The sequence below is a fragment of the Anser anser genome, assembly GCF_964211835.1.
Source record: "Anser anser genome assembly, chromosome: 30".
Lineage (NCBI taxonomy): Eukaryota > Metazoa > Chordata > Aves > Anseriformes > Anatidae > Anser > Anser anser.
This window is the reverse complement of record NC_139751.1, coordinates 976,870-1,004,823: the sequence shown is the minus strand read 5'-3', so window position 1 is coordinate 1,004,823 and position 27,954 is coordinate 976,870. Positions and strand designations below refer to the sequence as shown.

The following is a 27,954-nucleotide window of genomic DNA, read 5'->3' as shown; positions in this document are numbered from 1 at the left end:
GGACCGCTCGGGCCGGTCCCCGCCCCGCTGCCCCCCTCCCTCCGTCCCTCCCTCCCACCCCACCCCTCACCCCCCCGGGGGCCGCAGCAGCCCCGGCGCCGCCTCCATCGATCGAGGGCCGCTTTGCAGCGGTGCTGCAGCACCGCGGGGCCGGGCAGGATCGGGCCAGCCCCGGGGGGACACCGGGGGGAGGGGGGGGGGCTCGGTGTGAGCACCCCAAGCCCTGGGCACGGCCCCACGCGGGGATATGGGGACAGAACCCCCCGGAGGGGGGGGGGGGGGGGCGGACACCGGCCACGCGTGGGCACGGCGGCGGCCGCGGGGCCTGGCAGCACCGGGGACTGCGGGGAGGAGCCGTGCCCGGTGCCCCCCCCCGCCGCCGCCCGGTGGCTGCCCAGCTCCGGGGGCGCAGCCGGACGCCACGGGGATGGGCGCGGGGGCGGGCAGGCGGGGGCGGGGACGACCGGGACGCCCCGGCGGCCCCGTGTGATGCGGAGCGAAGCGGCGGCGGCGCGGCCCTTCCCGGCGGAGCGCCGCGGTCCGGTGCGGGGCGGCCCCGCCGGGATCCCGGGGGGTGCCGCCGGGGATGTCCGCCCCGCCGCAGCCCGCCGCTCCCGGTTCCTTCCAGGTGAGCGAGCCGGAGCCTTCCCGGCCCTGCAGGGCCCGGTTCGGTTCGGCTCGGTTCGGCTGGGGGGGAGGGGGGTGCTGCCGGTAACGCCGCAGCGGCGGGGGCCGTGCCTCCCGGTGCTCACCGGCCGCCCCCCGCCGCTCTCCCCCCCCGTTCCCCCCCCCCCCGCAGAGCCCCCGGAGGCTGCCGAAGCGCAAGAGCCGCTTCAAGCGCTCGGACGGCAGCACCTCGTCCGACACCACCTCCAGCATCCTCCGCAGGCAGGTGAGCGGGCACCGGCACCGGCACCGGCACCGGGGCGGGGCAGCCCCGCCAGCCCCGTTCCCCCCCCCCCCCCTCCCCGGCTCGCTCTCGGGGGCGGCGGCGCTGCGGCTCCGCAGTGAGGCACGGGCCGAGGGAGCGCCCGGTTCCCCTTTGTGGCCCCCCCCCAAAAAAACAACCTGGCCCCCGGTACGGCGGGGACCCGGCCGGCCGGTGCTCAGCCTCATCCCCCCCGGGACCGGAGCCGGGCACCGGGACCGGGCTCCGGTGGCATCGCAGCGGCTAAAAATAGCGAGTGCTGCGTCAGGGCCGGGCCGGCCCCGCCGGGCACCGGCACTGCGGCGCGGGGGGGGCGGCGGCACCGGGGAAACTGAGGCAGCGGCGGGTTACCGGGGGGTGTCCCCGGGCCGCCCCCTCCCGCTCCGTCAGCCTGTCCCGGGCCGCCTCCCCGCTCCCTTTGCGGCTCGCCCCGGTACCGAGCCCCCCCCTCCCCCCCCGCCCGGGGTACCGGGGAGCACCGGCGAGGGGATGGGGGGTGCGGGACGGCCGGGGGGGGGGCGCAGGGAGGCCGGAGCACCCGGTTACCCCCGCAGGGTGCCTCTTGGCCCCCCCGGTACCCCCCGGAGCCCCCGGTACGCCCCATCCCCGAACCCAGCGCGGTGCCTTCAGCACCTCGGAGAGGGCCCGGCCCGGCCCCGCCGCTGCCCCGGGGCCGGTACCGGTGCCCCCGGGACCGACCCCGGCCCCCCCCCTCGCCCGGGGGCTCCCCGGTTCGGGCCGGCCCGGTGCCGCCGGTACCCGTCCCGCCGCGCGGTAACGGGGCGGGCCGGCCCGGTCCCCCGGGAGCCGCAGCTGCCCCCCTCCTCGGGGGCGGGGGGGGCGCGGCGGGGGGGCGGGAGCGGCTCCGGCCCCGCCGCAGGGCTCGCCCCGCAGACGGGGCTGCTGCCGGCTCGGGGCAGGACGGGGGCCGCCGCCGCCGCACCGGAGCATGGAGGTACCCACGGCCCCCCCCCACCCCCCCCACCCCCCCCCCGCACCGCTGCCGCCCCCCCCGGTACCACCGGCCGAGGGCTCCGGGGGAACCGGCGCGGCCCCGCCGCTGCTGCCCCGGGACCCCCCCCCCCCCCGCAGTCCACCCCCGGGGCCCCGTCCCGGTGTTCAGCACCGGGGCCGCTCGGGACCCCCGGCGGCGAGTGTAGCCCCCCCCTCGGAGGGGGGCACACCGGAGAGGGGCCGAAGCCCCCCCCCCGGGGAATACGGAGCCGCCCCCCGGTCCCCCGCCATCGCCCCCATCCCCATCCCGGTCCGGCGGGGGCGGCCCCGAGCTCCGGGAGCCCCGGGGGGGGCGGCGGGAGGCGGGGGCGGGGAGGGGCGGGGAGGGGCGGCGGAGCGGAGCGGAGCGGAGCGGGCAGGGCCAGGCGAGCCCGAGCCGCAGCCGGAACCGGAGCCGGTGCCGGTAACCGGGAGGGCGGGCGGGAGGGCGGGGGGGGGCGCGGGCGGCACGGCTCGGCTCGCCCCGTCTATGTCGTTTTCTGACTCCAGCGCTACCTTCCTGCTCAACGAGGTACCGGCCCGGTACCGGGGGGGGGGTACGGGGGGGGGGCGGACCGTGATCGCGGTGTGTGTACGGGGGGGAGCCGTGCGCGGCGGGGGGGCCGTGCCCGGTGCGGGGGGACTGTGCCCGGTGCCGGGGGGGGTTGTGTCGCCCCCCCCCCCAAGCCCTTTGTTCCTCGCCGCTTCCCCCCCCCCCCTTTGCCCCGTCCCCAGCAGGTGCCCCCCCCCCCCCAGCCCCCCCGTGGCCGCGGACCCCCCTCCGAGGGGCTGCATTGGGGGGGGGGGGCGGTGGTGGAGACGTGGTGCTGGGGATGCTGGCGGGGGGCTGGTGAGATGCTGGGGGGGGGGGGAGGCGTGCTGGGGAGGCCATGTTGGGGGGGGGCCATGCTGGGAAAGCCATATTGCTTGTGTTGGGGGGGGGGCTCTAAAACCACCCCCCCGGGGATGAGCGAAGCCGAGATGCGCAGGGTGGGGGGCGTGGGGGGGGGACGGTGCTGCCACGTTGCTGAGCTCAGCTCGCCGGGGCCTGGAGCGCCTCGGGGGGGGGGGCCGGGGGGGGCCTCAGCCACATCCAGGCACCTATAAATATTTCACTGCAGCTTCTGCGCCTGTTCCGGGCGCAGCAGGCAGCCGCTAATTGCCGGCGGGGGGGGGGGGGAGCCGGGGGGGGACCGCACCGAGGCCCCGCACCTGGGTACCCCAGGGCTGGGGATGGGGCACGGGGCTGGGGGGGGCCTGGGCAGGGCCACATCGTGGTTGGGGGGGGACAGGACAGGGTCCCACTGCCCCCAGCCTGGCCCTGCATCCCATGCCGGGGGGGGGGCTGCAGGTTTCCCCCTGTCCCCCCCCCAGCATGCAGAGCTTGTCCGCTGCCACGCGCGGGCACCCGGTTTGGTGACACCGAAAGCGGGATGGGGGGGGACCGGGGTCCCCTTTCCCGGGCTGGTCCTGCCGGGGGGGGGGGGGGGGAAACGTGGACGCCCCCAGCCGTTCGTGGGGGGGCCCCCGCAGCCCCCCGGCACTCGGCGCCGTCCCGCAGGGCTCGGCCGACTCGTACACCAGCCGCCCGTCCCTGGACTCCGACGTGTCCCTCGAGGAGGATCGCGAGAGCGCCCGGCGCGAGGTGGAGAGCCAGGCCCAGCAGCAGCTCGAGAGGGCCAAGGTACGGGGCCGGGGGCACAGCCTTCACCTGGGGGGGTTGGTATTTTGGGGGGGGGGGGGGGCACTGAGCCCCATTTCTTCCCCAGCACAAGCCGGTCGCGTTCGCCGTGCGCACCAATGTCAGCTACTGCGGGGCGCTGGACGAGGAGTGCCCGGTGCAGGGAGCCGCCATCAACTTCGAAGCCAAAGATTTCCTGCACATCAAGGAGGTGAGGTGGGGTACGGGGGGGGTCTGGGGGGGGGGGGGGGAGCAGGACCAGGGACCCCCAACCCACCCCCCCCTCTTCTCTTGCCCAGAAATACAGCAATGACTGGTGGATCGGGCGCCTAGTGAAGGAGGGGGGGGACATCGCCTTCATCCCCAGCCCCCAGCGCCTGGAAGCCATGAGGCTCAAACAGGAGCAGAAAGCCAGGTAGGGAGCAGCCCCCCCACACCCCCCCCGGCACCTTGCCTCCCCCCGGCCACCCCGGCACTCACTCACCTCCCGTCTGCCCCAGGAGAGCTGGCAACACCTTGGGCCTCGGCGACAGCGGGAACCGGCGATCGCCTCCCCCTTCCTTAGGTAAGGGAAGGTCGGGGACGGGGCAGGGGGGGGTCCACGGCGCTGTCACCAACCTCTGTTTTTTCCTTCCCCCCAAGCCAAGCAGAAGCAGAAGCAGGTGAGGCCCCAGGACGTGGCTGGGGGAGATGGGGAGGGGGCCGCAGGCACAGTTGGGTGGTGTGGGGGGGGAACGTCACCCCTCTCCCCAGCTTGTTTTGGGGCTGGGGGGCGGTCAGGGCACCCAGGTTCAGTGAAATCCCCCTGGGGGTGGGAGGGTTTTGGGGCTGGGGGGCGGTCAGGGCACCCAGCTTCACTGAAATCCCCCTGGGGGTGGGAGGGTTTTGGGGCTGGGGGGCGGTCAGGGCACCCAGCTTCACTGAAATCCCCCCGGGGGTGGGATCACAGAGCATTGACCCATCCCCATGCCCCCCCCCCCAGACGCAGCACATCCCGCCCTACGACGTGGTCCCCTCCATGCGGCCCGTGGTGCTGGTGGGGCCCTCGCTGAAAGGATACGAGGTATTTGGGGGGGCGGGGGGGGTCCTGCCCCATCCCGTCCACCCTCCCCATCTCCCCCATGCCCGTGCCATGCCGGTGGCAGGCAGATGGCAGGGCCGGGGCTGCCGGCGGGGCGCCGCGCGGCTGCCACCTCCCCGCCGCTGCCATCTGCCGCCAGCTCACCGCGCGGCCGCCCCGCCGCAGGTCACCGACATGATGCAGAAAGCCCTCTTCGACTTCCTCAAGCACAGATTTGACGGCAGGTGATGCCCCCCTCCTGGACACCCCCATCCCCTTCCCCTTCCCGCGCGCGGGCGGAGCAGGGCCCCCACTGCTGCCTCTGCGCCCCCCAGGATCTCCATCACCCACATCACGGCCGACCTCTCCCTGGCCAAGCGCTCCATCCTCAACAACCTGGGCAAGCAGGCCATCCTGGAGCGCTCCACCACTCGATCCAGCATCGGTGAGGGGCTGGGCTCACCCTGGGGCATTGGGGGGGGGTCTCCGTGGGGCTGGCTTGGCCTGAAAGGTCCCCTCTGTCGTGTCCCCCCCCCCCCAAGCTGAGGTGCAGAGCGAGATCGAGCGCATCTTCGAGCTGGCCAAGTCCCTGCAGCTGGTGGTGCTGGACGCCGACACCATCAACCACCCGGCCCAGCTGGCCAAGACCTCGCTGGCGCCCATCATCGTCTACGTCAAGGTGTCCTCCCCCAAGGTGAGGGGGCTGGGGCTCCTGGGGGGGGCTGGGGCTCCGGGGGGGGGCTGCCCCCACGATGCCGTCACCCTCCTCTCCCCCCCTTTCTCCTCCCCAGGTCCTGCAGCGGCTCATCAAGTCCCGCGGCAAGTCCCAGGTGAAGCACCTCAACGTGCAGATGATGGCAGCCGACAAGCTGGTGCAGTGCCCCCCGGTGAGCCCGCACGTCCCCGTCCCCCCCCAACACCCGGGAAATTCCCCGGGGGGGGGCTCCCCACGCCATCCCTCACCCCCCCCTCCCGGCCACACCCCCCCCCAGGAGCTCTTCGACGTGATCCTGGATGAGAACCAGCTGGAGGACGCCTGCGAGCACCTGGCCGAGTACCTGGAGGTGTACTGGCGCGCCACGCACCACCCGCCGCACGCCCCGCACGCCGTGCCCTCGCCCACCACCCTCCCGGGCCTGCAGGTACCCGCAAACCAACCCCCTACCCCCCCTAGACACCCCCTGGGGGGGGCAAAAGGAAAGGGGCAGCCCCCCCCCCAGCCCCGTCTCTGCCCCCCCCCCCAGAGCCAGCAGCTGCTGGGGGAGCGGGGCGAGCACTCGCCGCTGGAGCACGACAGCCTGATGCCCTCGGACGAAGCCAGCGAGCCCTCGCCCAAACCCTGGGCAGCCTCCTCGCAGCGCGGCTCCCGGCACCTGGAGGAGGAAGAGGAGGAGGAGGAGTACGGGGAGCCTTACCCCGACCTCTACCAGCCCCACCGGCACCACAACAGCGGGCTGCACGGCCCCCCCGGCCCCGCCGCGCAGGAGCGCCTGCTGGAGCGCCCGCCCGAGCGCGACCACGACAGGAACTGGCAGCGCAGCCGGCCCTGGGCCAAGGACAGCTACTAGGGCGGGTGGGCAAGGGGGAGGGAAAGGGGGAAGGGGGGGGGGCGGCTGGGAACCGGCCCCCCCCCCCCCCAAACCCTTTTTGCCCTGGGGCCTGGCGGCCAGGTCCCCGCGGTCCCTTCGCACCCCCCCCCAGCCCCGCGCTGGGGGTGCTCAGACAATCTCCCTCTCTCGGGGAACTCCTCCGCAGCGGCAGCTTCCCGGCGCCTGGCCCCGGGCACGTCTTCAGCCATAATAAGCACAGGAGGGGGCCGGCGGCCAGGATGCCAGGGCCCCCCCCACCCCCCCCAAAAAAAAAAAAAAAAAAAAAAAACCCCACTCCCTGACTCCAGGTGACCCGAGAGCAGCCACATGCCTTCCCCCTGCCTCAGTTTCCCCACCTGCCCCCGCCCCCGGCATCGCAGGCTGTGTCATTCCCCGCAGGGCAGCTGCCATCAGCAGAGGGTGGCCCCCCCCCCCAAAAGGACACGTGGGCCCGGTAAAAGGGGTGGGGGCACAGTTTCAAGCAGCATCCCCCCATCCCGCTGCCCTGAAGATGTAGGGGACAGTGCTCACCCCCCCCCCCCCCCCCCCCCCGGGGCCTGGCCTGTCCCCCCCTCCCCTGCCCCTGCATGGGACCCCCCCAGGAGGAGGGGGCCGCACCAGTTGCTTCGCTCTGCACCGATCTCCCCCCGCCCCGTTCACAGTAGCCAAACCGCTTCCTCCCCCGGGGACCGGGGGACAGAGGGGGACAGACGGACCCCGCGTGGCGCTGCTGGACCCCCCCAAAGGGCAGCTGCCCCACGCCCGCGCTCGCTGCCCCGTCCCCACCGCCCCTGTCCCCGCACGTCACCGCAGTCCTGTAAATACAGCGCCCACGGCCCTCGGCCGGCGGCTGCTCCGCAGAGGGTCCCGGTCGCCCCGGGGCCCTTCGCAGGGAGCCGTCCCCAGCCGGCAGAGGGGAAAGGGTGGGAGCCACAGATTTGTTATAATTTCTTTTTGTAGAAAGCACTGATTTCCCTGTAACTTGTTTCAGAAACACGAGCGTGCTCGGAGGCAGCGGTGTCCGGTTTTCTGGCGGCTGGGGAAGGGGGAAAGCTGCAGCACCGCGACTGCAGGCGCCGGGGCTGGGTGAGGGACAGGACCCGGGGCTCAAAGGCTCTTGATTTAGGGGCGCTGCCAGCTCCGAGCACCCCTGAGAGCGCCGGAGGGCGCAGGAAGCTGCCACCCAGGGACACGAGGCGGCGCCACAGGAACGGACAGCACGGGGAGGCGACGTCTGGCAAGGCTGCTGCAGGTTTATTCCTGCAGCTTGGAGTTTTAGCTAAAAAAGGGATGAAAGGGACACAGCTCCAGGGACAGCCCTGCCTACAAATCAGCGCAAGGAACCCCGCCCCGACCCTGCCCGGGCAGCAGGGGGGCAGGGAGGAACCTGCCCCCAAACAGCCTCCGGCAGCTCCACGAGTCCCCGGTGAACGCAGGGAGAGGGACCGGGAGCACACAGGGGCCGTTTCGGGGCAGTCCCGGCCCCAGTCCCTGCTGTCAGCAGTCCTGGCTGCACTGGGGCCAGGGGCTCGGGGGAAGGAGCAGCCAGCAAAGTCCCGGCAGCCCTCGGTGGTCCTCCTGTCCCCAGAGCGGTGGCCGAGAGGCGGACGCCGTCCCTGGGGCCTCAGGCGAAGATGGTCTCCTCCCGCCTCTTCTTGGTGAGGATGGTGCCAGGCTTGTGCTGGGCGTCGGGGTGGTTGGCCAGCTCGGGGGGGCAGGAGGACACGGGGCTCTCCAGGATGGCCTGCTTCAGGTCGTAGAAGACGGTGGAGTCCTCCTTGGTGAGGAAGGTGATGGCCACGCCGCTCTTCCCCGCGCGGCCTGTCCGCCCGATGCGGTGGATGTAATCTGCAGGGGGCGGGGGAGTCAGGCAGGGCCACCCCACCCTGTGCACCCCCACTCCCCCCCAAAAAAATTAACCGTCCTAGCCAAACCCAGGCCCCCGACTCACCCTCGATGTTCTTGGCCATGTCGTAGTTGACAACCATGGAGACGTCGTGGATGTCGATACCGCGGCCGGCCACGTCCGTGGCCACCAGGATGTCCTTGGCCCCAGCCTTCAGGTTGGAGAGGGCGAACTCTCGCTGCTCCTGGCCTTTGCCGCCGTGCAGGGTGCAGGCGTTGTACTGCAGGACGAGAGGGGGGTCAGCGGGGGGGGGAAATAGAGCCTGGGCGGACCGGAGGGGAGCCGCGGGGGTCTCCGCGCTCCCATGGCTCTGCCACGGCGTGGAGGACCACACGGTGACACAAGGGACAGGACGGATCAAATCCCTGTGACGATTTGGCCCCAGGACAAATTACTGGGACCTGTGGGGCCTGGGGGCAGCACCGCAAAATGCAAAAGCTTCTGGTTGAGGGATGGAGAGAGAGAGAGAGAGACACGGACTCTGGGAGGCCAAACGGCTGCCGCAGCGCGAGGCTCCGGCCCACACTCACCCCCATCTTCTCCAGCGACTTCGCCAGCACATCGCAGCCCTTCTTCTGGTTGACAAAAATGATAATGGGCGGGTCGAAGCCCTGCTCCAGAATGGCTAACAGCTTCTTCCTGTTGGGAGGAGGAGAGTTAGGCAAGAGGGGAGAAGCCGCAGTGCCCCGCGGGAGCCATTCCGTTCTCCAGGGTCGCACCCCCCTGCCCCCCCATGGAGCTCCCTCGCCCCCAAACGCCCCCGCCCACCCTGAGACCCCTCCTCTCCGCACCTCTTCTCCGACTCCGACATGAGGAAGACCTTCTGCTCCACCCGCTCGTGCGGCTTGCCGGCGGAGCCGATGTAGACCACAGCCGGACGGCGGAGGTAGCTGCGGGCCAGGCGCTCCACCGCCGGCGGCATGGTGGCCGTGAACATGACGGTCTGCGAGGGAAGGGAGCAGTGAGCAGCGGCCCCTCGGGGTGGGAACGCGGCCCCCGCTCTCTCGTCCTGTTCCCCAAAGCCCCAAAATTGTCCCTTCTCCGCTACGCGCCCCCCGCCCAGCCTGGAGGCAGCACCCCCAAAGTCTGCCCCGGGCTCCTGCCCGCACCCACCTGCCTGTACTTGTGTTTCCCCGACTCGAAGTTCGCCAGCATTTTCTCGGGGTCCTCAGCCTCGTCCGTGTCGGGTTTTTGGTTGGTGACGGGCATGTGCTCCAGGATCTTCTGCACGTCGGGCTCGAAGCCCATATCGATCATGCGGTCCGCCTCGTCCAGCACCACATAGGTACAGCGGCTCAGCACCAGGTAGCGGTTCTCCAGCACGTCAATGAGACGCCCCGGCGTGGCGATGACGATCTGGGGGAGAGAGGGTTGACGGCTGCGGCCCGGTCGGGACCTGGCCCCTACCGGGGGGCTGGCAGTGCCCCCAAGACTCCACCGCAGGGCCCTCCAGGGCTTCCTGACCCTCACCTCGCAGCCCATGCGCAGCCGGAAGCCTTGGTCCTCGCGGGAGATTCCTCCGATCACGGCCACCGTGCGGATGCCCAGCGGCTTCCCGAACTTGATGGTTTCCTCCTCGATCTGCTGGGCCAGCTCTCGAGTAGGGGCCAAGATGATGGCGTAGGGACCCTGGTCCGACTCCTCGATCCTGCAAGCGGGAAGGATACGGCCACGTCGCCCATGGGGATGCACTGCCCCTCTCCCCAGCGTCCCCGTGCCCCGTCCCACCTCGTCCCCGGGCCCCGTCCCACTTACCGGTCGATTTTGGGCAGGGTCGTGATCCAGACGAGCAGGGGGATGAGGAAAGCGGCCGTTTTGCCGCTGCCCGTCTCAGCCACGCCGATGATGTCGCGGTTCTGCAGGCCGATGGGGATCGCCTGGCGCTGGATCGGGGTGGGCTCCTGGCGAGGAGAGAGGCAGGTTTGGGAGCAGAACTTCCCCCTCGCACGGATCACCCCCCAAAAAAAAAGAGCCAGGAGCACCGACCCCCAGAGCCAGCTCCCCACAAGGGCTGCCTGGGTCTGCCAGCAGCAGCCCCTGCTCCCCGTGCCCACCTTGTAGCCGCACTTGTCGATGACCTCCAGGATGTGGGGGGGCAGGGATGAGTCCTTCCAGGAGCGGATGGGGTTGGGGATCTTGCCCCCTTTGGTGGTGATGCTGTAGTCCTCACGGAAAATGCGCCAGTCCCTGTCTGTCATCTCGTCCAGCTTCTTCTGGGACCAGTGGCGGTCATCCCAGCGCTGCTTGGCCTCCTTCTTCCGCAGCTTCCGCAGCCTGGCCCTGAGTGGGGGTGAGGAAGGGGACAGGGTTCACCCCACGCCTCTGGGGACACGGGATTTGTCCCTCCACCTACAGGAGGACACGCTGCAGCCCGGTGCCACCCCCTAGCTCTGCGCCCTCCCAGCTTCTCCCCCCCAGCTAAGCGCACTCACTCCTCTTGCTCCTTCTCCTCCAGCGTTCGCCTCTTTTCCATCAGGTCCCCGTAGAAACGCGACTGCTCCCTTTTCTGCTGCTTCAGGTCGATCCCCGCGATGAATCCCCGGCCCAGCAGCTGCACTTGGTGCCGTTCCTTGTACCTAGGGTAGGGCAGGAGCGTCAGCGGGAGGGCTGGGGCTGCCCAGCACTGCCCAGTGCACCCCAGCACCCCCCCAGGGCACCCCCAGGCCCTCACAGCGGGTTGTAGTCAATGGATGTGTCCTCTGATGCATCCCACTCAAAGACAAACTTGCGGTCGTTCAGGTGCCGGGTACGTCTCCGCTTCTTCACCCCTCCCAGGTAGCGCTCCTGCGGGCAGCAGAGCATCAGCAGGGCACGAGCCCAAGCGTTCCAGCCCCCCCCCCGGTGCCCCCGAGGCCGGCCCCCAGCAGCACCTTGATGGCGTGGAGCTCTTTGCTCTTGTCTTTCTCCTCCCGAATCTTCTGCCTGCCCTCCTCGTCCTCCGTGCCGTTGGTCTCCCGCTCCATGCGCTCCCGGCGCTCCCTGCGCTCACGCTCCTGGGGGTCTTCTGGGGAGCAGGGGAAGGACCTCAGAAGAGCCCCAGCACCCCACGGCGAGGCTGGGAGGCTCCGGGAGGTCCCACCACAGCCCCTCACACCCAGGCAGGGGCGACACCTTACCTAGCATCTTCCTCCCCATTTCCTGGAACTGCTTCCTTTTCTTCCTCTCCTCCTCCAGCAGCCGCTGCCGCTCCTCCACCTCCTGCTGCCGCCGCCGCAAAGCCTCTGCCTCCCGCTCTGCCTTGGACAGGAACTTGGGCTGCGGCAGGAAAAAGAAGGCTCAAACCTGACCCGGCCACCCCAGGACACGACGTCCCACTCCAGCCACCCGGCCCGGCCCAGCTGCCACGGCCGGGACTCTGTAGGAAGGGAGGACTCCCCCTCCTACCTTAGCTTCTGCCTCCTCTTCAGCTTTCTTCTTCGCCAGCAGCTCCTCCAAGGACAGGGGCTGGGCCTGCCAACGTGGGGCCAGACCGTTAACAGCCCCCGGGGGGGGGCGTTTGGTTTAGCAGAGGCACCCTAAGCGCTGCAGGAGCTGCGAACCGAGACCCCACTCCTCACCTTCTCCTTCTTCAGCGCATTCTCCTCCTCTTCCTCTGCTTTCCGCGAGTCCCGCTCCTTCCGGGACTTTGAGTCCTTGCCCCTGCTTGGGGACAAGCTTCCCAGCAAAACAGGGGGAAAATTAGGCACCGAACGCAGCCCCGGGCCCACCCCGACCCCTCCGACGGGGGGAATCCCCCCCGAGCAGAGCCCGGGACGCTGCCACACCGCAGCAAAGCGGGGCCGCAGCCACCCCGAGGCGAGAGGACGCTCACCTGGATCTCTTCCTGTCCTTGTCCCGCCGGTGCCCATCCTTCTCCCGGTCCCGGTCCTTCTTGCCCCGGTCGCGATCTCGGTCTTTGTGCCGGCGGTCCCTGCGGAAGGGGACGGGGACGCTGACGGTGCGGCCCCCGCGTCCACCTCCTCAGCTCCTCCCGGGGCTTCCACGGGCCCCCGGGGGGGGGAGAACGGCTCGCCAAGAGGCCCGCGGGGCTCACCTATCTACCGACTTGGAGCGGGACCGGGAGCGGGAGCGGCTGCCTCGCCTCCTATCCCGGGACCGGTGCCGCTTCCTGTCCTTGCCGGGGGACCCCTTGCGGTCCCGGTCGCGGTCCCTGTCCCGGTCGCGGTCCCTGTCCGGGGAACGGGAGCGTTTCCTCTCCTCCTTGACGGGCGACGCGTCCCGGTCCTTCTTGTCCGCCAGTTCTCCAGCCATCTGCGGGACGGGGGCTCAGCGGGGACCGCCGGGGGGGGGGGCACCGGGCAGAACCGGGGGTCGGGGGGACAACCGGGGGCCGGGGGGGGGAGACCGGAACAGGGGACGGCACCGGGGACCGGGGAGGGCACAAGGGGGCCGGGCCCCGCCTGCGAGCCCAGCTCGGGGGGAGGCAGCGGCAGGGCCCTGCAGGCCCCCCCCGGTCCCGGGAGGATCCCCGGGGTCTTCCTGCGGGTCCCGCCCCCCCCTCCGCCAGCCCCGGCCCCGTCTCACCGCCGCAGGCCTCAACTCCGCCGCGCAGCCACCGCCGCCATAGCCGCCGGGCGCCGCGGGGCACGCCGGGAAGGCGAGTCCCGGGGACTGCAACTCCCAGCAGCCCACGCAGCAAATCCCCCGCAAAGGGACTACAACTCCCAGCAGCCCCCGGGGCCTCCCCGTTCCCGTCGGCTTTGGGCCCGGTGTTCCGAGGGAGGCCGGCACCAGGCGGGGGCCGACGAGACCCCCCCGGGGAGCGCCCGGCGTGGCGCGGGGACCCCGGCACACGGGAGCGGGGCACTCGCCTGGGCTCCGGTGGGACCGGGGCTCCCGGGGTGCCCTCGGGCCTAGTCCGGCCCTGCGCTGGCCCAGGGATCCCCCGGCGGCCCTTCCTAAGCAGCCCGAATCCATCCAATTGATTGTTTTATCAATTAATAAAAGCCTCACATTGATTATTTTATCAATTGATTAATCGAAGTCTCACATTGGCTATTTTATCACTTAATATGTCTCACATTGATTGTTTTATCACTTAGTAAAAGTCTCGCATTGATTATCACTTAATAAAAGTCTCACATTGTTTTATCAATTAATAAGTCTTACATTGATTGTTTTATCAACTAATAAAAGTCTCGCGTTGATTATTTTGTCACTTAAAAGTCTCACATTAATTGTTTTATCAACTAATAAAAGTCTCACATTTATTATTTTATCAATTAATTAATAAAAGCCTCACATTGATTATTTTATCAATTAATAAAAGCCTCACGTTGATTATTTTATCACTTAATAAAAGCCTCACATTGATTATTTTATCAATTAATTAATCGAAGTCTCACATTGGCTATTTTATCACTTAATATAAGTCTCACATTGATTGTTTTATCACTTAGTAAAAGGCTCACATTGATTATTTTACCACTTAATAAAAGCCTCACATTGATTATTTTACCACTTAATAAAAGTCTCACATAGCACTGGTGGGAACTGGTGAACGCGGTCCCTTCTCACGGGCAGGGGAGCCTCAGCGTTGGTGCTGAGCACCAGGGAGGGCACGGGACAGAGGCATGGAGCTGAAGGCCGAGCTCTGGGTGCTGGGGGGGGGCAGCGGCCGGCACCCTGGGGTGCTGCTGCCCCCACTGCAAGGAGGATGAAGAGGCCGGCACCCCGGGGTGCCGCTGCCCCTGGTTCAGGGAGGCCGTGAGGCCACAGCTTTGTGCTGTGAGGCAGGGAGAGCAAAATCCCCAGCCCTCCATCGCCAAACCCTCTGGTTCGGGCCCCCGCAGTCCCTGTGGGTGAGGCACCGAGCGAGGGCTCTGCTGCCGTCTGCTCAGGCCGCCCCTAAACCACCCCAGGAGGGTCGGGACTCATCCGGTATCGACTGAGCCCTGAAGCTTCCTTCCCTGGGTGTAACCGCTGTTGTTTCGGATTTAAAACATGAGGGTTTTATTCAGAAAACTAATTCCCGTGAAACTCGCCCTGAGCCTGACGGCACCCAGTGCCTGGTGGTGCGTGATCGCAGCCGGGGTGCAGCCCTGGATCCCGAGGTGCTGAATCCCAGCCATCGCAGGTCCTCAGGTCCTGTTTCCACTACAGAGGAAGCAGTCCCTCTGTGGATGACTGCTCTGGGCATAAAAGATGTTTTCTGTGATGCGGTTACAGCTTAAGGATCAAGAGAGATTGGCTTTTACCATGCATACGTTACAGGACCAAATCGTTATATAAGATGCCATCTTAAATAGGGTCATATTTAGCAACTGCCATAACACCCATTCCTTATTACAGGGTTGGAATAGCGATTGTGTTATTCAACTCACAATTACAATTTCTTAAGCAGATAACAAACGAGATGGTCGGTATTGCTTACAGCACCCTCAGTCACTGGAGGCAGAATTCAGGGGTTTGGCAGAACCTGGCCCCTGACCACCTTGGTGCCGGCCGAATCTGGCACACCGAGCCCCAGTCCCACAAATTATTGACAACCTTTTAAAGCACATTTGTGTGACAGAGACCCTGTAGCTCATTAGGGTGCCCCAGGGCTCAACTTCAACCTGTGCGGGGATTACAAGCGATCATAATTATGCTTTGTGTTACAATCGAACCCAAGCACGGTTTCAATTAAAATGTAACACCAGAACACGAGCTTGTGACGATTCTGACCTAGAAACCTCGTGGACCTGTAATAATGAATCAGCAATTACAAGTGATGATGTTTTTGACGGTCTGGAATTCTGGAACCTTAGATTGAGTTGTTAATAATATGAATTACCAAAGATACTGTAATTTCACTCATCCTGGTCCTACACACCGTACTCTACAGAGTAACGGCTGGCCAAGCACTAATAATAACAGGGGAATACGCAGACCTGACAACATATATGCATGTATAGATCTCAATCTCTTCTGGACAATCCGATTAAGCCAAACAGGCCTAATAAAATTCCATTGTTCTTCCAACCTGCGGTGCTGGCTGCCAACAGCGCAATGACTCCTGGCAAAGCTGGTGACGAGCGGCTCAGCGCCGGGGAGCCTCCGGCTTTGCAGCTCAGCTGCCTCCAAGAGCCTCCTGCCGCAGCGGGCAGGCGCCTGCACCACGGCACGCCTTGCTCCCCAGACACTTTCACCTTAAAAATTTAATATTTTAGCTTTCTACGCAGCCATCGCCACAGGGCGACATAATAAGCACCAAGTGTCTAACCCCTGGGCAGGAAGGCCGAACTGTTGGGTGGCTTTTTACGAACGCGGGACTTTACACGCCTTCCCGGTGGTGGCAGAAGACCCAGACAGAGCAGGATGTGTGCTGGGCTGGGAACCCGCTGCTACAAGTAAATAATCATAACTAAATACTGGTTTTAGTAGTAATGATTTATAATAAGGGAAAAAAAAATGAAGAAAAAAAGCCTCCGCGTCCTTTGGTATTATAGAATCCCACAAAGCCGCTGCTGCGACTCCTTCATTTGCGAGACACCCCCCCAACACCCCACTGCTCCATGCAAGAGCCCCACAACCAGCAGAGCATCTGTCCCCAATCCCCTTCCCCTACAATTACCCCCCCACCATCACCTCCCCATCCCCAAGCTGTCCCCTTGCTGGGGAACCAGGTACAGCCAGGAGGGGCTGGGGGCAGCAGGAGACCCCCGTAGGGACCCTTATGGGGTACCCGAGGCTGCCCCCACAGCACGCAGGCAGAGTCCTGGCCCACCCCGGGGGGGGGCACACAGCTCCAGGACTCCCACCCCACCCCAGGGACTTTACCCCGGGTCACACTACACCACCACCCACGGGTGACAGCGCAGCCAGCTGCTGGCATCACGTCACCTTTCCCTGCTGGCACCGTGAGGTGTGGCACCCCAGGAAGGACCCTGCCCTGGGGAGTGCCAGGGCTGAACCCCCCCCCCCCCCCAAACACAGCACCAGGCACCTGCTGCACGTGGGTAGTTGTTATATTTTTCCGATAATAAATAAGCTTTTTAATAACACTGAACATTGAACAGAGTCACCCCAAGAGACAGTCTATAAAACAGCCGCCCCCTCCCCGGAGCCCCGCTCCCCACCGGGGCTTGGAGGGGGGGCCATCCCGAGGCATCCCAGGGCCAAGCAGCAGATGAGGGATGGGGCAGAGCCGGACACCAACTGGGCATTCAAAGAAAAAGGATGAGTCCGTGGATGAATCCCACTGGGCCGGGGGCTCGGGAGCAGCCACTGAGCAAGGTCCCTCCCCAGGTGTTGTATCCCCCCCCCCCCCCCCCCCCCAACACACACACGGCAGCTCCGGGGGGGCTGCCCCCCAGCCCCGGGCCCCAGCACGCACTGGTGGGGGAAGCGGTGTGATGGGAGGGCGGCGAGCACCCCATCCTCCTTGCGGGGGGGGCACCGCAGCCCCATCTGGCCCCCAGCCTGTCCCAGGAACTGGGGGCTTGGCAGGGGGGGGGGGAAGGCATCCCTATCCTCCCCCCCCCCCTCACATGACGGAGCAGCTTTTTGCCTTCTCCTTCTTGAAGGCGGAGGAGATGAGCTCGGAGCGGCTGGGCAGGTGCAGGAGTCTCTTGGAGAGGCTGCGCGCGGGGCTTTTGGGGGGCTGCGGGGGGGCTTTGCTGAGGCAGATGCCGGACACGGTCCGGAAGATGCTGTGGACGCTCTTCTCCGAGGTGAAGGCCGAGCACTCCAGGTAGCTCTCGGCTCCCAGCTGCCTGGCCATGGCACAGCCCTGCAGCACAACACGGCGTCAGGCCAGCACAGCACCCCAAAACCCCCCTCCGGACCCCCATCCCAGCGCCCCCCCCCCCCCGACCTGCTCGTAGGAGATGGGTGCCTGCTTCTGATGGGAGAGCTCCATCAGCGTGCTCAGGTCCGTCCGCAGGTCTGTCTTGCAGCCGATGAGCAGCACCCGCGTGGTGGGGCAGTAATCCAGGATCTCCGTCTTCCACTGCGGGCACGAAGCTGGCATCAGTTGAGGGAACCCTGGGGTCCCCAAAATGCCACCCCCCCAATTTTCTGGGCCACGGGGAAGGGGAGGAAGAACGCACGTACGGGGACCAGGTGCCTCCCCCCCCCACCTTCTTGGATGCGCTGTCCAGGGTTTCGGGGCGGCTGATGTCGAAACAGAGCAGGACGGCGTCCGAGTCACTGTAGCAGAGGGGACGCACGTTGTCATAGTAGGGGGAACCTGGGAGGAGAAGGGGGTGTCACCGCACTGCCACCCCCACCCCCAAGGGGCCAGGACCCCCGTGCATAGGGCAGCTGGAGGGGGGACACATGCAGTCCTAGAGGGTTCCCCCCCCAAAAAAAAATGCCACCGGTGCTCCCCCCTTCGGACACCCTACCAAAGTCTCCAGCACCCCTAACGAGGCAGCAGCAAACGGATCCCGCGGCATTTATATAACGGCCCTGCAGCAGCCGGGGGTGGGGGGGGCAGCCAGGACCGGGGGGGGGGGGGGGGGGGACGGCTGCCACCCCCACGGGGTCCCTGGGGAGCCAAGGCCACCGGCACCATGCGGGGGACAGCAGGGGGATGGGGCTGCGGGGGTGGCAGGGTGCTCCCTTGGGATATGGGGGAGGCCGGGGTGCCCCCCCCGTGTGGCCCCCCCCCAGCCCGACCCCAAAAGGCCTCGGAGGGGTTTTGCAGCCCAGACGCTCCGTGCGCGGAATAGCAAAGAGGCTGCGCCAGCGCATCGCCATGGCAACGCAGGGATGGCGGGTGGTGGGGACCCCCCCCTTCAACCGGGGGGGGGGGACACTGCAGCACCAGGGCAGGGCTGCCCTGTGCCCCCCCCCCCGGACTCTTTGGGGATGCCCAGGGGGAGGGCGATGCTGGGACGCACCGTTATTCCCCCCCCGTTCCCCCAGGGATGATGTGTGGGGGGGTCTGGACCTGGAGGGGGGGGGTCGGATGGGTGCTCAGCACCCTCCAGAACAGGATCCAGCCCTGCCTTTCCCCCTGCCCATGTCCGTGCCCTCCCACCGAGCCAGCCCCCGGGGGACCCCCCCCAACTCCCTTAGCCCCAAGAATTAGGGCACCCCCCAGCCAACCCCCCCCCAACCGCAGCATCCCCACTGCGGGGCTGCCTCTGCCGCAGCCCCTTCTGCGGCCCCCCCAAGCTCCCATTTGCAGCCCCCCCAAGCCATGCAGGGCTCCACCAGGCCCCCCCGCAGCCCCCAAATCGCCTTCCCCCCCCCTCCCCAAATGCCTCCCCCGGGGCCGGAGCTGCCCCCGCCCCGGTACCGCACAGCCTCGCGCTGCGCCCCAGCTCCCCGGTACCGGAGGAGCATTTATCCCCCCCCCCGGTACATGACGGCCCCCTCCCGGTACCGGAGGTGTCCCAGAGGCTCAGCTCCACCCGCTGCTCCTCGCTGACCAGGCACGCCGTGTAGTTCTCGAACACGGTGGGCACGTACGTCTGCAACAGCACCGGGAGAGTCAGCGCCCGGTAAGCGGTGCCCGGTAAGCGGTGCCCGGTAAGCGGTGCCCGGTAAGCGGTGCGGGCTCACCTCGGGGTAGCAGTCCTTAGCCAGCACCTGCAGCATGGCCGTTTTGCCGCACTGTACGTCGCCCACCAGCACCAGCTTGCACCGAGCCGGTGCTGCTGCCGGCGGCCTCCGCTCCCGCATGGCGGCGGCAGCCGAACCGACACCCTACCCTTCCGCCCGCCCGCCCGCCAACCCCGCGCCCAGCCGCCGCAGCGCCCTTATATATCCCGCCGCCCGCCGCGCCCCGCCCACGGCTGCTCCCGCTAGCCAATCGCTGTGGAGGCGCCCGGTACCCCGGCCAATAGCGAAGCGTCGGCGGGCAGCGTGGCCGCGCCCCTTGGGCTGCGAGGTCGCTCCTCCGAACTAGGGGGCGCTCTTCCGCCCGCTGCCGGAAGTGGGGCCGGGCCGGACAGGAAGTGGCGGTTGCTAGGAGACCGTTGAGACGCCGGCGGCGGGACGTTGGGGTGTTGGGAGGTCGCAGCCGGTACCGGGACGACGGCGGGGTGGGGGTGGGGGGGCACCACGCCGGTGGCGGCGGAGGACCGGCTCCTGCTGCTGCACAGCCAGGCGCTGGCCGAGGAGGAGGCGGCCAAGGCGAGGGGGGAGCTGCTCGCCAGGTTCCTGAAGGTGGGGAGGGGGGGGCCTTGAGGGGGGTCTCGGAGGATCCAGGGGGGGTCCCGGGTGATCCGGGGGAGGGTCGCGGGGGCGTCTCGGGGGGGGTCCCGAGGGGGGGGCCGGGGGGATCCGGGGGGATCCGGGGGGTCCCGGGGAGGGTCCGGAGGGTCCCGGCGGACTCTGGGGGAGGGGGGGGGGGAAGGGGGTTCTGGGAGGGTCCCGGGGGAGGCCCGGGGGGAGTCCGGGGGGGTCTCGGGGGGATCCAGGCAGGTTCCGGGGTGTCCTGGGGGGAGTCTCAGGGGGTGTCTCGGGGGGGTCCCGGGGGGTTCCAGGCAGGGTCCCGAGGGGGGTCCCGGGGTGGGGAGTGCCAGGGGGGGTCTCGGGTGGTTCCAGAGGGGATCCCAGGGAGGATCCCGGGGCAGGGGGGGTCCACAGGGAGTCCCAGGAGGAGGAGGGGTTCCGGGGGGGGGTCTGCGGCTCACAGCCCCCGCGCAGGACAAGCTGGCCAAGGAGGAGCGCAGCAGCGCCCTGAGCCTCCACAAGCTCACCGCCCAGTGGCGGGCAGCGCTGCGGGAGGTCAAGGAGAAGGAGCTGCGCGAGGACATCGCCGTCCTGAGCCAGGCCTTCGCGCGGGTGCTGGACTGCAAGGACAGCGTCATCAAGGTTAGCGAGAGGCTGGTGGGCGGGGGGGGGGGGAGGGGGCCATGCCGGGATCCCCAGCGTGACCCCCCCCGCTGCAGTCCCTGGTCATGGACGTGGAGGAGGCGGAAGCGCAGCACGCCCGGGCGCTCGGCAGCCACCTGCGCAACGTGGACCGCCTGCTGCAGCTTCAGCGCAGCCGCCTGGCCTGCCTGGAGGAGGGGTTCCATGCCCAGCTGCAGGTCCTGAAGGCCGAATTTGAGACAGAGAGGTAGCGAGGATGGGGAGGGGGACGGCGGCGGAACCCGTCGGGTGGCCTGCCCTGGTGCTGAGCCCGCTCCCGGCCCGATCCGGACGGCTGCGGCTTCTCTTGGCACGTCCCCGCCTCTGTCCCGTGCTGCTCTCAGCAGCTCCCCGGCGATTTCCCCAGGAGGGCCATCCTGGAGCAGCACGAAGATGAAATCCGCTACCTGCAGGATGTGGTGCTGGCCCTGGAGCAGAACTACGCCAGGGACGACCACGAGGCCACGACGAATTTCCAGAGCGCCCGGGACGACATAAAGAGCAAGGTACGGGGAACCGGCTGGGCTCTTCAGCGTCCCATCGAGTAGCTGGCTCTGCTGAGGAGGCTTTAGGGCTGGGGAGCACACGGTGGGGCCCGGGCAGCCGAGGGGAACCCACCGCTCTCCCCCCAGAGCCTGCAGGAGAAGCAGTACAGCCGCCTGCAGCTGGGTGGGAAGATGGAGGGGCTCTGGGAGCAGTTCCATGCCGCCATACAGAGCTACACTGAGGCCACCGAGCACTGGAAAATCGCCTTCGAGGGGCTGAAGCAGAAGGACGTGAAGAGCTGCAGGGAGATCGAGATGCAGGCAAAGAAGCTACAGAAACTCCAGGTGGTGGCAAAGTGCGGGTGGGGCGCCAGGAGCAGGGACAGCCTGTCCTGTCCTGCTCACAGCTTCTCTGCCTCTAGGATCTGGTGGCGGCCACCAGGGCTCGGCTCGCGGCTCGGCTCCGGGAGAACGAGGAGCAGAACCGGCACGCGCGGGAGGAGAAGGAGGCTGCGCTCGGGCAGCTCCAGGAGCTCAAGAGCCAGATGAACCAAGCCTGGGCCAAGGTCCACGGCAGCCTGGCCAGGCTCACGGCCCAGAGCGACGCCACCCTGAAGGCAGTGGCGCAAGCTGTGGGGAAGGTGAGGCTGGGGCCGTCCCCGCTGCCCCCTGCCCCCGCAGCGTGCCGGGGAGCCCGGGGCACAGCCGTCCCCGCTCCCTGCCTCCTCTCTCTCCTTCCTCCTCGCAGGCAGAGCGCGTCCTGCGGCTGGCCGAGATGGGCCGCAGGCTGGAGACGGAGGCGGAGAAGGTGCTGCCGTTCTACCTGTCCTCGCTGGCAGAGGGGGAGCTTTTCGACGCCGACAGGGTTCTCAAGGAGAAGCCCGCGGAGCCTCTGGCCCAGGTGAGGAGGCCGTGCTGGGCTCCGAGGCCCTGCGGGGTGGGGACGAGGGACAGAGGTCCCTTGGGGGCGGCCTGGCTCGCTCGTGGGCAGGTCCGGGACCCCTGCCCTTCTCTCCCTGCCTCTCTCCTAGGCCCTGCAGGACTATGTGGGGCTGGAGCGCTTCTGGCAGCGCTTCAACAAGGTGAGGCTGGAGGAGCGGGCGCTGGCGCAGCAGCTGGCGGCCGTGAGCCGCAAGAACCAGCAGCTGCGGGGGCTGCTCCAGCAGTACCTGGAGGGGCTCTCCGTCAGCCCCGAGGTGCTCAGCAGGCCCAACCCGCTGCTGGCCGTCGAGCATAAGAGCCGCGTCCCCAGGGCCTGCGCACATCGGCATCAGGGCGCTGCACCCCCCCTGCAGCCTCCCTGGGGGCGACGCCTCCCCGGGCCCCATCCCCAGCTCTGATGGCACCGGCTGGAGCTGAGCCTTGTCCTGCAGACCGGGGCGCCTGGTGCTCAGGGGCACCGTGGAGCTGACATAAAAGAGCCAAACTGTGCCCAAAATGTGTTCCGCGTCTTATTTCTGGTCCCGCGGAGCTTGGTTGGTCCTGCCACTGCCCTCTTGGCTCCGAATCTTCTGCTCCTCGGCTGGACCACGTCCCAGGGCAGGCAGGGAGCGCCAAGCTGGGGGCGCTGAGCCCCCTCTCTCTGCTCTTATCCCCCCCCCACAGCCCTCGGAAGCAGACAGAGCAGGCGCAGAGCAGCTGCGGCTACCGAGGGGAGGCTTTATTTCTTTTTGGCTTTGTTCCTCTTCTCCTCCTTCAGCTTCTTCTTGGAGAGCTTGGGGCTGCTGGCCTTGCGGTAGAGGTGGTACCCGATGAGCCCCAGCAGCGCCGGGACCAGCCCGAGGCACAGCAGCGGCAGGACCTCGTTCACCACCTTCTGCCAGTAGCTGGCCCGCGACAGGCCCACCAGCTCCACCTCGAACCGCAGCACCGCGTCGCCTGGAGAGAGGGGCAGCAGCGCCTTAGGGGGGCTGGGGACCGCAGCTGGGGGGGGCTGCGGGATCCCCGCGGGGGCTGCGCTTACCGGGGATGGTCGGCGGGGAGCCCCGCTTGCCGTACGCCAGGTGCGGGGGGATGATGGCTCTCCGCTTCTCCCTGCCCCGGCGAGAAGCCGTCGGCGTCAGCCCGCGGGGCCGGGCCTGCTTCCAAACCCCAGCGGTGGCACCGCGGCGGAGGGGACAGGGCTGGGGACACCGCCCTCGCCCCGCCACCGGCCTTACCCCACACACATGTCCAGCAGACTCTGCTCCAGGCCTGCGAGGAGAAGGCGGGGGGGTGAGCGGGACCCCACACCCCAGTTTTATCCCCCCCCTCCTCCCCCCCAGCCGAACACTCACCGGGGATCACTTGGCGCTTGCCCAGCTCCACCTGCAGCGGGTCGCGGCTCAGCGAGGTGTCGATGATCCGGCCGTCCTCCAGGCTGCCCTGCGGACGCGCGGACACGGGGACGGTCACCGCGGGGGTGGCAGCGGGGGCTCTGCCCCGGGGCTGTCCCCACGCGGGTCCCGGCGTTGCTCCGGGGCCGTCCCCGGCCCTGCCCCGCTGCCGCTGCCCTGAGCCCCCCAGTGCCGCCCCCATGCTACAACCGGGGCTGACCCCGGTGCTGCCCCCATACTGGACCCCGTGCCCCCCAAGGGACACCCCCACACTGGTCCCGGTGCCAGCACCGGGGCTACCCAGGGCAGTCCCCACGTGGCTCCCGGTGCCACCTCGATGCTCCCCCCGTGCTGGTCCCGGTGCCAGCCCCGTTCCCACTCCAAGCCCACCCCGCGGCAGTCCCGGTGCCCATCCCGGTGCCGGTGCCGGAGCCTCCCCGGTGCCGCCCCCCGGCCCGCCCCCCCCCCGCCGGAGCGCAGTGCTGACGTGTTCCTCGCCGCCCGCACCGTGTAGTGGATGTGCACCGTGTCCCCCAGCGCCGACAGCTCCGTGCAGCCCTCGGGGGGCGCCACCTGCACCGGGGGGGGGTGTCACGGGGCGGTGGGGCCATGACCCCCCCCCCCAAGTCCCCCCCGCGCGGTCCCGGCTCCACGGGACCCTCCCCCCCCGCCCCGGGACCCGCTCAGTCCCACGTGCCCCGGGAGCCCCCGGGAGCTCCGCGCAGCCGGGACCCCCCCCCGTGCCCACCCGGTGGCGCGGACGCGGCTCCCCGGTGTCCCCGGTCTCCCCCCGCCCCGGTGTTCCCGTTAACCCCCAACCCCCCCGCCCCGTAACCTCCCGTTCTCCACCCCCCACCCCCGCCCGGTGCCCCCGGTCCTTCCCCGTGCCCCCGGTCCCTCCCCGTGCCCCAGCTCCCCCGTGCAACCGGGACCGCCCGGTGTCCCCGGTGCCCACGCGGCCCCGGTTCCCTCCGGTCGGTGCCCGGTTCCCTCCGGTGCTCACGAGCGTCTCCAGGCGCAGCCCCCGGGCTCCGCTTTCGGTTTCGCTCTCGGTGGCGGCGGCGGCGGCGGAGGGCAGGAGCAGGGCGAGCAGCAGCAGCGCGGCGGGGGGCGGCATGGCCGGGGCTGGCGGCGGCGGCGGCGGCGGCGGCGGAGGTACCGGGACCGCCCCGCCCGGCCCCGGGCACTCCCAGGACCCGCGGGGCGCCGCCTCCCGGCCCCGCGGCCCCGCCCCCGCGGTCGACACCGGGGCTGCCCCGAGCCCGGACCGGGGATGAACCCTCGGGGAGCCCCCGGGACCGGGGGTGCCCGTCGAGTCCCGGGACCGGGGGTGCCCGTCGGGGCGGTCCCGTTCCGGTGCGCGTTCCCGGGGCCGCGCAGCCGGCGGCGGGGGGGGGGGGGGCAGCCCCGAGCCCCCGGGGGAGCCCCTGGGCCTGTGTCCCCCCCCCACCCCGGCAGCACCAGGGGACACCCGTCCGTCCCTGCTCGGGGGGGGGGGGGGGGCTCCGGTCACCGGGTGGTGGTCGGGGAGGTGCAGTCCCGGTGTCCCGGCGCCGTACGGCCCCGGTGCCAGCAGGCGGCAGCAAAGCCTGGAGAAACCGGCACACAGCACCCCCCCCGGTGTCCCCCCCCCCCCCCCGAGGGCTCAGCACCCCTCCCGGCACACGAAGCATCCCTCCGGCTGCACACACACCCGGCCCCGCGCACGGGGTGTGCAGGACCCCCCCCCCAAAAAAAACCCCACCGGTGGTCCTGGGGGAGCCAGGAGGGCAGCTCGGGGCTGAGCTGGCCCCCACCCAAATGTCCTCACGTCCCCGTGCCCGGGGGACACCAGCCCCGGGCAAGGGGCACACGAGCGGGGCAGCTCCAACACAGGGGGGTCCCGGTGGGCCTGGTTAGCAAGGGCAGCCCCTCTCGAGGGGGCAACGCTAGTATTTGGGGGGGGGGGGGGCACATGCATGCCCAGGGCAGCCCGGCCCCACTGCCCCATTCTGGTGTCAGCGGCCCCACTGGCAGCGGTGCCGGCGTAGGCCCCGGTGCAGCTCCCGGGCGACGGCATCGGCACGCCGGCCCCGCCGGGGCACCCACATACCAGCCCCGGTTGCCGAGAGGTGGCGAAGCCGGGCTGGCGGCTCGGGGGCCGGGAGCTAATGGGATTAGGGCCGGGGGGTCAGCGCGGGGCTGGCCTTCGCCAGACAAAGCCGCCGGCACGGCCGGTGGGAACGCGCCGGTGCTGGCTCCGGGCTGGGGGTGCTGGCTGCCCACGCCCCCACCACATCCCATCCCACCGGGGACCCCGGCCCTATAGCTCCGGCCCCCATGCCGGAGGAGCCCTGGCGTCCAGGGAAGCCACAGCACAGCTCCGTGCCATCCACACCCGGGTGGTGACAGCCCCCAAACTCAAGGGGACATGGGGACGAGGACAGCGGCGTTGGCAGCAAAGAAGACTCCGAGGTGCCCCTGGCCCAAAGGGGGGGGGACACCGGGGGGCGCAGCCCCGCTCGCACCCAGCCCAGCGCTGGCACCGTCCCCACACCCCAGCCAGGATTAACGCTAATGGGATTTACCGTTTCATCCCCTATTCCCTTAAAGATGGGCCTGGGAAGGGGGGGATCCCCTCCCCGCCCCCACACCAGCCCCCCTCGCCCCGCTAAGCTCTTTCTAATTAAAACCAGCCCAGGGCTGTCCATCACCGTCCCCCTCCCCAGGACCAGACGTCCACCCCCCCTTTCCCCCCCCCGGTACCATGGGGGCTGCGGAAGAAGAGCCGTGGGGCAGCGCTACATAAAACATGTTTAATATCCAAGGGGGGGGCCAGGGGTCACCCAGCGTCTCAGGCGTGGGGGGGGGGGGGGGGGAAGGCAAGTACACACGTCCCCGGACGGGGCAGAGCCGCAGCGACACGTCACACCAAGCACAGACCAGGGGTATAAATACAGTGCCGGGGAGGGGGGGCTACAGTACGGGGCCGTCCGTCCGTCCGTCCGTGAGGGGCAGGGACATACAATCACTATGCTGGCATGGGGTTGGGGTGCAGGCGGCCGGGGGAGAGGGCACAGCCGCGGGGACCGCGAGGGGCCCGGCCGCCCCGTTCCCCCCCCACACACACCCCGGGGGTCGCGCCGCGGGGAGGAGACCTGCCTCGAAGTGACATCGGGGGGCTGGGGACGTGTGGGACCCCCGGGGGGGGACACACGGGGCTGGGAGAAGGCCTGGGGGGTGGGGGTGGTCCCAAAGGCCCCCCGAGGCCCCGCTGCCCCCACGCCTGCCCTGGGGGTCCCTGCATTTGGTCCACAGGAAGGGGATGGGGGACGGGGACATGCACGGGGAGGGGGATGGGAACGAGGCGCCCCAGCACGCCCCCGACCCTGCGTGGGCCCCTTCCCTGTCCCCCTCCCCAGGGCTCTGCCCCCAGCCCCGGGGGGGGGCCCCCGGCCCCCCAGATACTTTATATATAGATATATTTCCACGCACGCACACACGAGATCCGAGGGGAACCGAGAAGACCCCAGAGAAAGAGGCAAAACCCCACAGCAACCGGTGCCAGAAGAAAGCAAAACCCAACCAGGGCGGGGAGGGGGCGGCCGGGGGCGCGGGGAGGGGGTGGCCCCGGCCGGCCGGGGGGGCCTGGCAGGGCCCCGGGGGGGGGCCGGGGGGGCGTGCGGGGGGCCGGGGGGGGGGGCCGGGGCCGGCGGCCGCCCGCTCACTTCTTATTCTTGAGCTGGTTGGCGAGCCAGTCGAGGCCCTCGTAGAGCCCGTCCCCGCTGGTGGCACAGGTGGCCTGGATGTACCAGTTACGGTGGCGCAGGGAGTGCAGCCCCAGCTTGTCCGTGATCTCCGCCGCGTTCATGGCGTTGGGCAGGTCCTAGGGCAGAGACGAGCGGGGGGGGGATTGAGGGACGGGGGGGGGTCACCCCCCCCCCCCCCATGATGGCTGCGTGGCCGCCGCTGCCAGCCCCAACGCCACGGGGATGGGCACAATTTCCAGCCAGCTCGTTCAACGCCAGTCCTGAGACCGGTCCTGAGACGCCGGTGCTGAGACGCTGGGCATGGATTTGCCACGGGGGGGGCTGTTAAACGGAGACCCCGACGCCGTGGGGACGGGCACGATCCTGCCACGGGAGCTCACGGCCACCCGCCCTGATACCGAGGGGATGGGCACGGATCCGCTGCAGGGGGGCTGCTAAAAGACCGGCCCCAACATCTTGGGGACGGGCACGGTCCTGCCACGGGCGTCGCTGGGCACCAGCCCCAACGCCACAGGGGTGGGCACGGTCCTGCCACGGGGACCCGGACACCGTCCCCGCCGCCCCGGGGATGGTCCCAGCCCCACCTGCTTGTTGGCGAAGACGAGGAGCACGGCGTCCCGCAGCTCGTCCTCCGCCAGCATCCGCATCAGCTCCTCCCGCGCCTCGTTCACCCGCTCCCGGTCATTGCTGTCCACCACGAAGATCAGCCCTGGGGGCAAGACCAAGACACCCTGGCGGTGCTGGGAGCGCAGGATGCGGCCGGCCCCGGGACAGCCCCCGCTTTCCGTGCGCCCCCCACGGCCCCACGAGCCCCCCGGGGACCTACCCTGGGTGTTTTGGAAGTAGTGCCGCCAGAGGGGCCGGATCTTATCCTGCCCACCCACGTCCCACACGGTGAAGCTGATGTTCTTGTACTCCACCGTCTCCACGTTGAACCCTGCGGGGAGCGACACAGGATGGAAACTTACGGCACGCGCCGACACCGCCGGCCCCGGGGGGCCGGGGGGATCCCAGCTGGGGGAAACTGAGGCAGCCCTGGCGGGGAGGTGCCCCGGCTCCGTGCCTCCCCCCTCCCCGTGCCCACCGATGGTGGGGATGGTGGTGACGATCTCGCCCAGCTTCAGCTTGTAGAGGATGGTGGTCTTGCCGGCGGCGTCCAGCCCCACCATCAGGATCCGCATCTCCTTCTTCCCGATCAGGCTCTTCAGCAGGTTCCCAAAGATGTTGCCCATGGTGACGGCGGCGCTGCTGACGGCGAGGCCGAATCCTGCGGGGCACAGGGCGAGTGCTGGGGACAGGGGTGGCCCCCCCCCCTGCAAGGCCCCGGGGCAGGGGGGGGCTGCTTTGGGCCCTACGTCCCGGGTAGAGGCGGGTTGTGCTGCGGGGCTTAGGGTGGGGGCCAGTGCCAGGGCCCCCCTGGGGCCGTGCAGCCCATTGGGGTTGTCTGTGCGCAGTTTC

General features: G+C 69.2%; 6 protein-coding genes across 15 annotated transcripts in view; 2 read left to right on the top strand and 4 right to left on the bottom strand.

The window, feature by feature from the left end:
- The first annotated feature begins 452 nt into the window (after positions 1-452).
- CACNB3 (calcium voltage-gated channel auxiliary subunit beta 3) lies at positions 453-7,263 on the top strand. 5 transcript variants are annotated; one of them, XM_083814150.1, is made up of 14 exons: positions 453-628; positions 800-892; positions 3,483-3,605; positions 3,691-3,813; positions 3,902-4,017; positions 4,103-4,167; positions 4,245-4,264; positions 4,585-4,665; positions 4,849-4,907; positions 4,998-5,107; positions 5,205-5,356; positions 5,454-5,549; positions 5,655-5,804; positions 5,883-7,263. In XM_083814150.1, the coding sequence occupies exons 1-14, from the start codon at positions 587-589 to the stop codon at positions 6,228-6,230; spliced, it is 1,578 nt and encodes a 525-aa protein (XP_083670276.1). In that variant the 5' UTR covers positions 453-586; the 3' UTR covers positions 6,231-7,263. The 5 variants fall into 5 exon arrangements, with proteins under 5 accessions (XP_083670276.1, XP_083670275.1, XP_083670279.1 ...); XM_083814149.1 differs by having other exon boundaries at positions 558-628; positions 5,907-7,263; XM_083814153.1 differs by lacking the exons at positions 453-628; positions 800-892 and adding an exon at positions 1,859-1,883.
- A 221-nt stretch (positions 7,264-7,484) lies between these two features.
- On the bottom strand, positions 7,485-13,158 carry DDX23 (DEAD-box helicase 23). 3 transcript variants are annotated; one of them, XM_083814147.1, is made up of 17 exons: positions 12,969-13,158; positions 12,191-12,408; positions 11,969-12,067; positions 11,715-11,811; positions 11,542-11,607; positions 11,274-11,412; positions 11,028-11,161; positions 10,829-10,941; positions 10,590-10,733; positions 10,212-10,437; positions 9,913-10,058; positions 9,628-9,805; positions 9,271-9,513; positions 8,949-9,100; positions 8,688-8,796; positions 8,203-8,377; positions 7,485-8,099 (listed from the first exon to the last, which is right to left on the bottom strand). In XM_083814147.1, exons 2-17 carry the CDS (start codon positions 12,406-12,408, stop codon positions 7,876-7,878), a joined length of 2,463 nt encoding a protein of 820 aa, XP_083670273.1. In that variant the 5' UTR covers positions 12,969-13,158; the 3' UTR covers positions 7,485-7,875. The 3 variants fall into 3 exon arrangements, with proteins under 3 accessions (XP_083670273.1, XP_083670272.1, XP_083670274.1); XM_083814146.1 differs by lacking the exon at positions 12,969-13,158 and adding an exon at positions 12,682-12,839; XM_083814148.1 differs by lacking the exon at positions 12,969-13,158 and adding an exon at positions 12,682-12,839 and having other exon boundaries at positions 11,028-11,158.
- Positions 13,159-16,099: 2,941 nt separating this feature from the next.
- On the bottom strand, positions 16,100-18,842 carry RND1 (Rho family GTPase 1). Its single transcript, XM_083814135.1, has 5 exons — positions 18,652-18,842; positions 18,473-18,560; positions 17,220-17,329; positions 16,955-17,089; positions 16,100-16,870 (listed from the first exon to the last, which is right to left on the bottom strand). The coding sequence occupies exons 1-5, from the start codon at positions 18,769-18,771 to the stop codon at positions 16,625-16,627; spliced, it is 699 nt and encodes a 232-aa protein (XP_083670261.1). The 5' UTR covers positions 18,772-18,842; the 3' UTR covers positions 16,100-16,624.
- A 932-nt stretch (positions 18,843-19,774) lies between these two features.
- DRC2 (dynein regulatory complex subunit 2) lies at positions 19,775-22,024 on the top strand. 2 transcript variants are annotated; one of them, XM_083814134.1, is made up of 8 exons: positions 19,775-19,908; positions 19,986-20,155; positions 20,315-20,453; positions 20,580-20,777; positions 20,855-21,073; positions 21,181-21,333; positions 21,464-21,514; positions 21,685-22,024. In XM_083814134.1, the coding sequence occupies exons 2-8, from the start codon at positions 19,995-19,997 to the stop codon at positions 21,841-21,843; spliced, it is 1,080 nt and encodes a 359-aa protein (XP_083670260.1). In that variant the 5' UTR covers positions 19,775-19,908; positions 19,986-19,994; the 3' UTR covers positions 21,844-22,024. The 2 variants fall into 2 exon arrangements, with proteins under 2 accessions (XP_083670260.1, XP_083670259.1); XM_083814133.1 differs by having other exon boundaries at positions 21,464-21,917.
- A 47-nt stretch (positions 22,025-22,071) lies between these two features.
- On the bottom strand, positions 22,072-23,935 carry FKBP11 (FKBP prolyl isomerase 11). 3 transcript variants are annotated; one of them, XM_083814136.1, is made up of 6 exons: positions 23,751-23,935; positions 23,255-23,320; positions 22,709-22,796; positions 22,592-22,625; positions 22,396-22,466; positions 22,072-22,310 (listed from the first exon to the last, which is right to left on the bottom strand). In XM_083814136.1, exons 1-6 carry the CDS (start codon positions 23,862-23,864, stop codon positions 22,093-22,095), a joined length of 591 nt encoding a protein of 196 aa, XP_083670262.1. In that variant the 5' UTR covers positions 23,865-23,935; the 3' UTR covers positions 22,072-22,092. The 3 variants fall into 3 exon arrangements, with proteins under 3 accessions (XP_083670262.1, XP_083670263.1, XP_083670264.1); XM_083814137.1 differs by lacking the exon at positions 23,255-23,320; XM_083814138.1 differs by lacking the exons at positions 23,255-23,320; positions 23,751-23,935 and adding an exon at positions 23,138-23,161.
- A 1,593-nt stretch (positions 23,936-25,528) lies between these two features.
- ARF3 (ARF GTPase 3) overlaps positions 25,529-27,954 on the bottom strand; it is a 2,904-nt gene continuing 478 nt past the window's right edge. Inside the window, exons 2-5 of the mRNA XM_083814546.1 lie at positions 27,581-27,763; positions 27,323-27,433; positions 27,081-27,205; positions 25,529-26,612 (exon numbers count right to left, since the gene is read on the bottom strand). Coding sequence (XP_083670672.1) covers positions 26,451-26,612; positions 27,081-27,205; positions 27,323-27,433; positions 27,581-27,728 — 546 coding nt within the window. The 5' untranslated portion in view covers positions 27,729-27,763 and the 3' untranslated portion in view covers positions 25,529-26,450. The remainder of the gene's footprint in view (positions 26,613-27,080; positions 27,206-27,322; positions 27,434-27,580; positions 27,764-27,954) is intronic.